At 40.8% G+C, this 12,861-nt stretch overlaps 1 protein-coding gene across 2 annotated transcripts in view; it reads left to right on the forward strand.

The window, feature by feature from the left end:
- Positions 1-12,861, forward strand: part of sdk1a (sidekick cell adhesion molecule 1a) — a 781,818-nt gene that overhangs the window by 712,159 nt on the left and 56,798 nt on the right. For both annotated transcript variants that reach the window (XM_059979483.1, XM_059979484.1), the window contains exons 34-37: positions 292-348; positions 7,987-8,088; positions 8,198-8,313; positions 10,650-10,836. In XM_059979483.1, the coding sequence (XP_059835466.1) occupies positions 292-348; positions 7,987-8,088; positions 8,198-8,313; positions 10,650-10,836 (462 nt within the window). The remainder of the gene's footprint in view (positions 1-291; positions 349-7,986; positions 8,089-8,197; positions 8,314-10,649; positions 10,837-12,861) is intronic.

Genomic DNA, 12,861 nt, shown 5'->3' on the forward strand with positions numbered 1-12,861 from the left:
AATCTAACCAAGCTTTACATGCATCAACCTGAAAAGCAAACTCCAGTTAACATGTTAATTTAGTTTGCGATGTTTCTCACCTTTGTCATTATAAACAAAGCTGATGTTTCTCCCACAACAGCAGTTTTGTTCTAAATTGGAAATTGAATGTATAAATTAGGTACTTAAAAGAAATCACCATCACTTTTTTTCTGTATTATTAATTGATCCTTAACCTTCTCTTGTTAGAGTTTGCAAATACTACTATTCTAAACCACAACTCACTTGCTTTGCTTTACTTACCTTACGTAGCTGAGAGCAGCTTCAAGACAATCAACAGCTCCACGGTAACCGAATTCGAGCTAACACGTAAGTGTAGACACACTCATCTTTCGTTTTTTTATGTTGTTATGATTAATGTTAATGTAACTTAACCTATACATGTATTCAAAGATACTTGGATTGAAGTACTGGTTTGGAAATTATGCATATATACTCTTTAAAAGCAATTGGTTTCTAATCCATGGAATTTTGTACAGATGGGTTTTAATAGATTCCAGCAGATATTTTTACCAGGTTTTTGTAACACTGATTTCTTCTGTTTCCTCACTCTCACCTGGTTTTTTCTGTCTCTCTGCACACATATCACTTTATTTCTCCCTTTTTCTGTTACTGGCAATTAATTTAATTCCCCCTCATCACTTTTTAAAAGGCAAAAATTTGGGGTAATAAACCTTGGTGCCCAGCTGTGCTATTTATATGTTCCATCTTTCCACTCCCTGTTCTTTGTTTGTATTTTGTGAGCTATCAGACCTTTAAAAATGTACAGAGAGCCAACCTCCTGATATCAGTATAGCAAATCGGTTCTGCACAAAGAAATGATGAAACTTGTGAAAGGATAAATTAATGAATGTGAAAGTTAATTTATTGAAAAATGATAAGTTTTGTATTTAAATCATTTGACCTGTTAGGTAAACTTTATTGAATTATAAAATCATTGTGGTGCAGAACTAAGCCAGTTGACCTCTCAGGTGCTCCTAGTCACAGTCTCATGGTTTCAGTGAACCAGGTTCAATTATATCCTCCGCTGATACCTGTGTGGATTCTGTATGGTCTTTCTGTGAATCTATTAGTTTCCCTCAGGCACCCTAGTTTCTTCTCATGCGCCAAAGATGTACTGGTTGTTAGGTTATTTGGCTGCTGAACATTGCACGAGTGCTAGTGGGTGGTAAGGGAGTTAAGCTGTTAATTGGTTTGTGTTGGTAGATTACAAGTAAGGAAGCTGGGGAATGAGTTTAGTGGAGTGAGTTCCCCTGCATCCATCATATTATTCAGTCGAGTTCTTGGGCACAGCTGAATATATGTTTCAGATTTCTTAATTGATTCTCTGGCCTGCTTTGAGGGATTGATGCTGCCAGTGCATGTCATTGCCAGCGGTCCTGTGCTGTAATTGAGGGCATGGGGATGAAATGGAAAGGGGTCTTGCTGCTGAATACTGAGGAAGCACTTTCAGATCCTTTTCTGTGATGGTCAGATGGAGAGAGGAAAGTGATATTTGGGAGCCTTGGGGTGCAGTGGTGGTTGAGGTGCAGTGGGCCAGTGAAGGAACAGTAGTAAGAGGAATTTGCATTGATGGTCAGAGGGAAGGATGCTGGAACCGTACGTTCTAGTGTGGGGAGTGGGGGGGGGGTGAATCGTGCTTAACGTTGAGCTGAGCTTGAAGTATGTGTTGGTGGCAAGAGGTTCTTGGGGATGGAGGGCTTCACTGAGGGTAGGGGATGGGAGATCAAGGGTTTGGATCTGGGCCTTGGGTGATCACACTATTAGGGAGGGCAGAGAGAGATTAAGAGTAAGAATGGGATGGGGGTTTCAGAACAGTTAGTAGGGGATGAAAATCGTATATGACTGTGTAAATAAGAGCCCTAGCTAATCAGAATGACAGATTAACACAGCACTGGAAACCAATTTGACCCTGAAGTTCCCAATGATAATCTACCCAGGGCATCAGCGTTCAATTTCTCCTGCAATGGTTTAAAAGGAACCTTGCAAAAGGAATTTTGTCATTCCGTGTGCCCTCACACAAACAACAAGTTGGAGGCACACAGATGCTCACAGCTAAATTTCCCAGCTATGTTTCCAGAGAATCACTAAATGACCTGGAAATGGTCTTTCCTGTTTCACTCTGAATAAAAATACATTTTCAGTTCTTAATGCTGAAAGAAACGGTATTATGTGGTTGGATTTCTAAGCAGTTTCATTTTATTGTGAAACACGATCACCGCAATTCTCATCAGAAATATTGCAAACTAGAACATTATTCACCTTGATTTGGTGAGTTACTTTTCAGTGGCTTCTCTTCACTGTCCCAAATTTGTGTGTGTCCGCCAAGAATCTACAGGCAGCACTCACGTAGAATCAGAATCTGGTTTGATATCACTGGCACATGTTGTAAAAACAAGTCAACAGCAAATGAAATCTCAATGGTTCTCCACGCAGCTTTAGACCACCTGGACAACACAAACACCCTAGGTCAGGACGCTGTTCATCAACTATAGCTCAGCATTTAATACCTTCATTCCCGCAATCCTGATTGACAAGTTGCAGAACCTGGGCCTCTGTATCTCCCTCTGCAATTAGATCCTCGACTTCCTAACCGGAAGACCACAATCTGTGCGGATTGGTGATAACATCTCCTCCTCGCTGACGATCAACCCTGGTGCACCTCAGGGGTGTGTGCTTAGCCCACAGCTCTACTCTCTATATACGCATGACTGTGTGGCTAGTGTTACGAATTCCCGTAACTGGATTACTTACCAGCAAAGATAGAGAGGTCCGTTGAAGTCTGATGGTACTATTTTTAAAGTCTTTATTTATAAAGGGGCACAAAAATAAGATTAATACAAACATTCAGATAATATACGTCATCAATACTCAATCTAAAAGCGCAGGTATAATAATAATCATCAATAAGAAATAGCTCGATCGTTTGTCTAGGGGATAATATATTGTCCGATGGAAATATAAAAGTCACTCAGTTCCTGCAGTTCCCCTTTGGGGACCGCTGGGTTTTCACTTGTTGGAGAGAGAGAGATTTGTGAGAAAAGAAACTTGCCCGGGTCTTTCATGAAGCAAATCCTTTGAATCAGGGAAGTTGGTTCCCCGTTGTTAGTTCAAGAAAATCATTTCTGTGGTACCCACCACCGGCCCCCAGGCGAGGGATCTGAACGCACGTGGCTTCCTTCAAATGGCTTCCCGCTACTACGGGATCGTTAGCATTTCTTCTGGTGCGTCTGAAGGGGTTGTTCCCCCCCCCCAGACCCTCTTTTATACTTCCTCACGGGGTCTCAGATGTCAATCAGGTTGGGATGATGCAATCCCTCTCTCAACCAGCCCACTTTGCCCGAGGGCTTGCACGTAGCATAGTCCCCAATCCACAAACGTGGTCTCCAGGAGACAATGGCCAGGTCTCTCTCATTTCCTGGGTCCTCTGAGCCAACCCAATAATGCTCTTGCGATTCTCACAAAGGAGGGGGCTCCCCCCGCCTCTTCGGCCCCTCAGAGCTGTGGTGCATTCATAACACTAGACATGTATAACCATTGGTAGTAGAATCTCAGATGGTGAAGAGAGGGCATACAGGAGCAAGATATGCCAACTGGTGGAGTGGTGTCGCAGCAACAACCTGGCACTCAACTTCAGCAAGACGAAAGAGCTGATTGTGGACTTCAGGAAGGGAAAGACGAAGGAACACATACCGATCCTCACAGAAGGATCAGAAGTGGAGAGAGTGGGCAGCTCGAGTTCCTGGGTGTCAAGATCTCTGAGGATCTAATCTGGTCCCAACATATCAATGCAGTTATAAAGAAGGCAAGACAGCGGCTGTACATTATGAGTTTGAAGAGATTTGGTATGTCAACAAATACACTCAAAAACTTCTATAGATGTACCGCGGAGAGCATTCTGACGGGCTGCATCACTGTCTGGTATGGGTGGGGGTGGGGGTACTGCACAGGACCAAAAAAAGGCTGCAGAGGGTTGTAAATTTAGTCAGCTCCAACTTGGGTACTAGCCTACAAAATACTCAGGACATCTTCAAGGAGCAGTGTCTCAGAAAGGCAGTGTCCATTATTAAGAACCTCCAGCACCCAGAGCATGCTCTTTTCTCACGGTTACCATCAGGTAGGAGGTACAGAAGCCAGAAGGCACACACTCAGTGATTCAGGAACAACTTCTTCCCCTCTGCCATCCGATTCCCAAATGGACATTGAACCCTTGGACACTACCTCACTTTTTTAATATATATTATTTCTCTTTTTTGCACAATTTTTAATCTATTCAATATACATATACTATAATTGGTTTACTTAAATATTTATTATTTTTCTCCTCTACATTATGTATTGCATTGATCTGCTGCTGCTGTTAATAAATTTCATGACACATGCTGGTGATAATAAACCTGATTCTGATTCTGAAATTTGTTGTTTTGCAACAGCAAAACATTGCAATAGGTAATATAAAAAAACTATAACTTACAGTAGGAAATATATTAATTAAAGTTAAGAAGGTGCAAAAAGAAAGCAAAAATTGAAAAGAAATAGGGAGTTTACATGGGTTCATTCTCCATTCAAAAATCTGATGGCAGAGGGGAAGAAGTTGTTCCTGAAATACTGAGTGTGTTCCTTCAGGCTCCTATACCTCCTCCTTGATGGTAGGAAGGGCACGAGGACATGTCCTGGGTGATAGGGGTCCTTAGTGATGGATGCTGTTTTTTTTAAGGCATCTGTTTTTGAACATGTCCTTGATGCTGAGGAGGCAAGTGCTGTGATGGAGCTGGCTGGGTTTGCAACTTTGCAATTTTCTTCCAATCCTGCACAGTGGCCTCTCCATACCAGACAGCGATGCAACCAGTTAGAATGCTCTCCCCAGGGTATATGTGGAAATTTATGGGATTATTTGGTGAAATGCCAAACCTCCTCAGACTCCAAATGAAAAATAGCTCCTACTGTGCCTTTTTTGTAATTGCATCAATATATTGGGCCCAGAATAGATCTTCAGAGATGTTGACCCTTTCCTTCTAATCCCTTGATGAGGATTGGTGTGTGTTCCCTTGACTTCCCCTTCCTGAAGTTTACAATCAATTCCTTGAGTGCAAGCTTGTTGTTGAGATGCCATTCATCCAGCTGATCTACCTCATTCCCCTTCAGCAACATCATTAGAAAGTATTGTTAGTTTCCTTGTGTGTGTGTGATGATGACCCACAGCATACATTCATTGTTCTCTTTTTCATCCCTCAGCTGACTCCAAATTGTCAGTCTGCTTGTCCTGCGTCCACCTTTGAGTGAGCATGATTAAGAATCCAGACCAGTAATTTGGTGCCTATGACAAACTCCATTCACAGTCTCATGTTCCATTCCCTAGCCATTGACTCTATCCACTCTGCCTAGTCTTTAAATATTCATTCAGTAGGTTTTAATGAGATTACAACCCTTCCCCTTCTAAACTCCAGTGAGTAGAGGCCCAGCGCCATCAAACACTCTCATATGTTAACCCTTCGATTCCTGGAATGATTCTCATGAACCTTCCCCAATGCCAGCAAATGTTTTCTTAGGCACTCAACATGCCAAGTGGATGCTAACCAATGCCTTATACATCCTTGTTTTTATATTCAGTCCTCTCAAAATGAATGCTAAAATTGCATTTACCTTTGTTACCTGCAAGCTAATTTTCAGGGACTCCCAACAAAGTCTGTTTGCACCACTGATTTTTGAATTCTCTCCCCATTCAGAAAATAGCCTACAAGTCTATTCCTTCTACCAAAGTGCGTGACCATATGCTTCCCTCTATTATTTCGTTGCCTATTCTCCCAATTTGTGTATGTCCTTTTGCAGACTCTTTGCATCCTCAACACAACCTGCCCCTCCACCAATCATCTGCAAACTTGGCCACAAAGCCATCAATTCCATCATCCAAATCATGAACATATAATGTGAAAAGAGTGGTCCTAACACTGACCCCCTCAAAACACCACTAGTCACTGACAGCCAACCAGAACAGGCCCCCTTTACTCCCACTCTTTGCCTTCTGCCAGTCAGTCAATATTCTGTCCATGCCTGCATCTTTCCAGTAATACCATGAGCTCTTTTCTTGTTAAACAGCCTCATATGTGACACCTTGTTAAAGGTCTTCTAAAAATTCAAGTAAACAAAATCCATTGACTCTTCTGTGTCTGTCCTGCCTACTATTTCCTCAAAGAATTCAAAAGATCTGTGCAGACAAGATTTCCCTTAAGGGAAACTTGCTGACTTTGACCTATTTTATCATGTGACTCCAAGTACCCAAAAACCTCATCCTTAATAATGGACTCCCAAGATTCTCCCAACCACTGAAGTCAAGCTAACTGGCCTATAATTTCCTTTCTTCTGCTTCCCTCCCTTCTTAAAGATTGGAGTGAAATTTGCAATTTTGCACTTGGACCTATGTTGGCTTTCAGTTCAGCAGACCTTCAATCTTAATGTTCTTATACTTGTTTCCAAATCCCTCAGTGGCCTGGCCTTTCTTAAGCCAGTAACCTCCACCCTGTATTTTGAGGGAAAAATATCTGATTATTTTCCCCCATCGTCCCTGATTTCAATTGATTTGCCACTGGCAGCTGTGCTTTCTATTTGCAAATGCTTTGTGTGAGGTTATCCACTTTGGTTGCAAGAACAGGAAAACAGATTATTATCTGAACGGTGGCCGATTAGGAAAAGGGGAGATGCAACGAGACATGGGTGTCATTGTACACCAGTCATTGAAGGTGGGCATGCAGGTACAGCAGGCGGTGAAAAAGGCAAATGGTATGTTGGCATTCATAGCAAAAGGATTTGAGTACAGGAGCAGGGAGGTTCTACTGCAGTTGTACAAGGCCTTGGTGAGACTGCACCTAGAATATTTTGTGCAGTTTTGGTCCCCTAATCTGAGGAAAGATATTCTTGCCATAGAGGGAGTACAGAGAAGGTTCACCAGATTGATTCCTGGGATGGCAGGACTTTCATATGAAGAAAGACTGGATCGACTAGGCTTATACTCACTGGAATTTAGAAGATTGAAGGGGGCTCTTATTGAAATGTATAACATTCTAAAGGGATTGGACAGGCTAGATGCAGGAAGATTGTTTCCGATGTTCCAGAACGAGGGGTCACAATTTAAGAATAATGGGGAAGCCTTTTAGGACCGAGATGAGGGAAAATTTCTTCACACAGAGAGTAGTGAATCTGTGGAATTCTCTGCCACAGGAAACAGTTGAGGCCGGTTCATTGGCTATATTTAAGAGGAAGTTAGATTTGGCCCTTGTGGCTAAAGGGATCAGGGGGTATGGAGAGAAAGCAGGTACAGGGTTCTGAGTTGGATGATCAGCTACGATCATACTGAATGGCGGTGCAGGCTCGAAGGGCCAAATGGCCTACTCCTGCACCTCTTTTCTATGTTTCTATGTTTTTAAGTATGCTAACTCATAAAAGGAAACTCAGAGGATAGAGTAGATTTGGTAAGGATTGAGACTTAGTTATGTTAATATCCTGACATGGAAAAAACTACAAAACGGTACTCTAATCTTTCACCATCTGACAATTATCCAACAAAGCCAACTGTCATCAAAAGAAGCATAAATATTACTTCTTGTTTACTTGAAGGATTCTTCTCACTTCTCTCTTTCTTTGTCCCTTCGGAAGTTCTGTTCTGTACTGACAATATTTAATTTATGCATTACTTTGTTTATTTATGCATAATTCATCTGCAGATTTTATCCTTACTTTGCTAAGTTATTGTGTGTTATGTGTATGACTGTGCTTTACACCCTGGTTTGAAGAAACATCTTATTTGACAGTATACATATAAATAGTTAAATGACAATAAGCTTGAATATGTTAATTGTAAATTTTTGTATTGACTACGGTAATTGTAAATTTTTGCAAAATTGTAAGTTTTGCATCTTTAAAATATATTGGGATTTTTCAATATATTCACAGAACTGAGGAAATACACAAGATATGAAATCTTAATGAAAGCATTTAATGTGGCGGGTGAGAGTCCTGCCAGCAGTCCTAAAGAGGTCTATGTGGGAGAAGCAGGTAAGCAGGTAGAGGGAAAGAGCTGTGTTTTACTTCCTATCATCTTAATGCATGCTCAACTAATCTCTACTTTGGACACCACTAAACCTCTGTATGCTTCTTCTGTTAGTTCCTACAAGAGGTCCTCAGGGTGTAAGTGTACGACCCCTCACAGCAGCCCAACTGGAAGTTACATGGCATCCACCTCCAGTCGAGGCACAGAATGGGAAAATACAGGGTTACAAGGTAATCATAAATTCAATGAGCTTACTTACTGCCTGTTATGCTGCTGGCATTTAGAGCAGCAGTGAAGGTTATTAGTACAAAGCGTATGACCAGTATTGAGCATGTATTTGGAAAACTCGATAAGACTCCAGCCAACAAGGCTCTCGTGCTCACTGAGGCATGCAAGACTTCAAACCCTATTGCAAGGTTGTGGTCCTCTTGGAGGTTTAATGACTTGGTAAAAACATATTTGTTGTGTAAGTGACAACAGCTTCCATCAGAGTCGAATTCGACTCGGACACGCAAACGTTGGGCCTTCACCTACCCCAGTGGACTCACAGAGATTCGCAAACCCAGGGCTCAAATTCACGAATCGAGGAAAGGGTGGGAGGGTGGGTGGGGGGTTATTAGATCTCATTCATCCTGAAACAGATCAGACAAAATATTGAGCTCTGGGTTCTGTAGCAATCCTTGAGAGAAAAAAAACACTTTTATTTGAATTATATAACAGATCGATCAGTCAATAATTACAATTCAGCCCTGAAATGGACAGGATGAAATTATTTATGGACTGTACAAGGGCACAATTAAAAGAAACAATCTGATGTGTGTTTGAAAAGAATCTTTATTTACCAAGATGTCTAGGAGAAGGTAAATCCCAAACAAAAGAAACAATTTACCTAAATTACACCCCTCCCCCGCAGGATAGGTTGCATCTGCCCTTTTTTAAAGAAACATTTAAGTTTGGAGATGTGACTACAACAATGATTGACCTAATGTTTTGTGCCTCCTGAAATCAGTATTTAGGCAGCTCAGTCCAAGAGAAAATCAGAGTTGAAGTTCCTGACAAACAGGATGACAAGATTTACTGTAAGGGATCGTCTTGAGGCTTAATGCCGTGATCAGCTCAAACAGATAACGGAGCAAAGTGAATTCCTGACTGAACTGTCAGAGAGAGAGACATAACAAATATTCTGGTCCTATTCTATAGTACTTATTACAACTTACATATAATTATTCCTCCTGAATAAATCGCTAAACCATTTATTATTTCTCAACTCTTTTAGACACTTCATGGTCAGACCTGAGATATATTTACATGCAGCAAGATCTAAACCACATTCAAATATCCGCCAATAAGTCACAAGTTATATTTCTGTCATATAAACATCAGAAAATGATCATCTTCAACAAGGAAGTATCTAATCATTAATCCTTAATGTTCAATGACATTTTAACCATTGAATCCCTAATCATCTAGCTGTTGGATAAGTCACCATTGACCAGAAATTCAAATGTGCCAGACATAAAAATGCTGTGTATGTAAATGGAAGTCAAAGGCTGTGTGTCCTATGGTTAGCAGCTTGTTTCCTGATGCTGTGAAATATTTCTTCCATCTACAAGCCAAAGGTCATATGTGTGATGAAACTCATGACGTTTGCCTGGATGAGCACAGTTCCAAAAATACTCAAGATGATCAAATACCTGTCAAAAAAAATTGTGTATAATTTGTGTTTAATTTATACTTTAATTGTGAATGCTGCTTACATGATGGTACATGCCTGTGATGCCTATGATGTTTTCATTGTACCTGTGTATACATGTGCTTGTGCATATCACAAAAACCTTGACCTTACCTTTGTATGCCATCCAGAAATAGAGCAGTCCATTTGATAGACAGTCTACCTATCACCAGCATACCGTGGCAGCAGAATGGACTATCTAGAAAATACAGATATTCTGACAGAATCCTTCAAACTCTACCAACAAGAAGTATGAGCGCAGCAGACATGTGGAAACACCATAGTTCTCCTCCAAGTCACACACAACATCTTAAACTAGAAATACATTGGCATCTTCACTGGGCAGGACGTGTAGAACCTTGAACTTCCTTACTGTGGATGTAAAACCAAAAAGATTGAAGTACTTCAAGAAGGTGGCCTTGCAATAACAACCTCCATCCCATAAGCTCATAATGAAACAAAACTGGTATTTGCAAAGCTGTGGTACAATGAAGAATCTGAAAAAACATTTCACTCAACTTTGAGGGGAAAGTAAAAGAATTTTGTTAACTTAGTTGCAGTCCTTCCAATTCCTGTGATCATGACACACTCTTGGGTTGGTACTTTTTTTCTCCTTGTGCCTGTTATGCAGTTGGTGTTAAGGGCAGCAGTGAAGGTGCTCCGTCGTCGTCGGTGTTCATCGTGTCAGTAGCTTCCTCTTGGCTTTCACTACCATCCATCATACAAGTCCCGGGTGGAGAAATTCTCTCACACTCAGATATACATGGATTCTTCATTGCTGTTTCCATATGCAACATATGGTACAATAAAAAATTGTGAACATTGCCTCTGCAGATCTATTACTGGGAGCAACAGAACCAAAATGATACAGAAAAGATGAGGATCCTCTTCCTCCCAGAGAACACCATCCGACTGAAAAACCTGACAAGCTACACCTTGTACGCAGTTAGTGTGTCAGCATTTAATGCTGCAGGGGATGGGCCAAGGAGTGAACCTGCTGAAGGAAGAACACAACAGGCTGGTAAGACATGGGTTCATGTGTTATTCAGAGCATTTTTAATAACCAAATACATTAATAATGATTGCATTTACTAATTATTACTAAAATTCCTTTGTATCTTGCCAATCATACTGCATTATAATATGGAGATACATTTTAATACTTGGCAGTAACAGGAAATCTTTGAAAGCAAATTTTATCATGTAAGGTTTATATAATTCATTGGATCTCATGCTTTGAGACTGGCACCAAATAGTAAGGACCTTCATCCCTTCCAACACTTGTATCCAGGGCACTTTGTGCACAATAACGTGCACCAATTTACATCTTGCCCCTACTCTGTAATGTAACTTGTTCAGATATCGTTAAGTGCACTCAACTGTTTCATATTAGAAGTAATCAGTTGTCTCTCCCATGAATCTTTGGAAGATATCCCAGCTGTATTGACATTGTGCTACAAAAATGGGAGGCAATGGTCATGTTCATTGACCATTACCTGCTAAATTAGCTAATCTTAGCTGATCAATTTCGAAGCACCATTTTTGGCAACCTTTCAGAAAAAGAAGATACAAGTCAGAGCTCCTGATTACTATCCAGTAACCCCTGCTGGAATGTAAGTATCTGTTGATGTGAGCTCAGCTATGCACTCCTACTCTTGAAGACCATGTGTGAAATGTGATCGTCTGGGCTTAATACTCCTACATAAACTGGAATTGTGATGTAGGTTCCAGTACAGAATTATAGCACTGTAAAAGAGGCCTCCATGAATTTTCCTCCCATTTCAATTCTTGTCCTGGTGCTACTACTGTTGTAAGATGGTTTCTAATGAATACTGGGGAAGGGAACATGATGGACATGTTTGCAACTGGGGACAATTTATGGAGTGCGTTTTCAAGGCAATAATTGTGACATGAACGTCAACTTTAAGAGCAAGTTAATTATATTTCTAACATATATTCTAGTAAGGAACTTTAATTATGAACCCAAGGGTGACTATTAGACTTGTGGGCAGGTTTGCTAGAACTGTTGTGGAGGGTTCAAACTAATGTGTCGGGAATGGGAACCATAGTAATAGGGCTGAGGATGGGGCAGTTAGTATGTTAGTTTACAAGTAGAGGCAGTGAGCTGTTGACTGCCAGGAAGGACAGAAAGATGATAGGGAAGAATTGCAGTCAGTGTGATGAGTTGCAGTGTAACAGTGGACAAAATTGAAAAGCATAATGAATACAGGACTGAAGGTATTATATTTGACAGGGTCTGATTAGGAACAGTCAACATAGATTTGTGCGTGGAAGGTCATGTTTGACAGATAGTGAATTTTTTGAAGAGGCTACTAGGGAAGTTGACGAGGGTAAAACAGTGGATGTTATCTATATGGATTTCAGTAAGGCCTTTGACAAGGTTCCACACGGAAGGTTAGTTAGGAAGGTTCAATCCTTAGCTATTAATATTGAAGTAGTAAAATGGATTCAACAGTGGCTGGATGGGAGATGCCAGAGAGTAGTAGTGGATAACTGTTTGTCAGGTTGGAGGCCAGTGACTAGTGGTGTGCTTCAGGGATCTCTACTGGGTCCAATGTTGTTTGTCATATACATTAATTATACATTAATGATCTGGATGATGGGGTGGTAAATTAGTAAGTATGCAGATGATACTAAGATAGATGGCATTGTGGATAATGAAGTAGGTTTTCAAAGCTTGCAGAGAGATTTAGGCCAGTTAAAAGAGTGGGCTGAAAGATGGCAGATGGGGTTTAATGCTGATAAGTGTGAGGTGCTACATTTTGGTGGGACTAAATAGGCAATACATGGTAAATGGTAGGGCATTGAAGAATGCAGTAGAACAGAGTGATCTAGGAATAATGGTGCATAGTTCCCTGAAGGTGGAATCTCATGTGGATAGGGTGGAGAAGAAAGCTTTTGCCATGCTGGCCTTTATAAATCAGAGCATTGAGTATAGGAGTTGGGATGTATTGTTGAAACTGTACAAGGCCAAATTTGGAGCATTGTGTACAGTTCTGGTTACCAAATTATATGAAAGGTGTCA

The sequence above is a fragment of the Hypanus sabinus genome, chromosome 9 (genome assembly GCF_030144855.1).
Source record: "Hypanus sabinus isolate sHypSab1 chromosome 9, sHypSab1.hap1, whole genome shotgun sequence".
NCBI classification, from domain to species: Eukaryota; Metazoa; Chordata; class Chondrichthyes; order Myliobatiformes; family Dasyatidae; genus Hypanus; species Hypanus sabinus.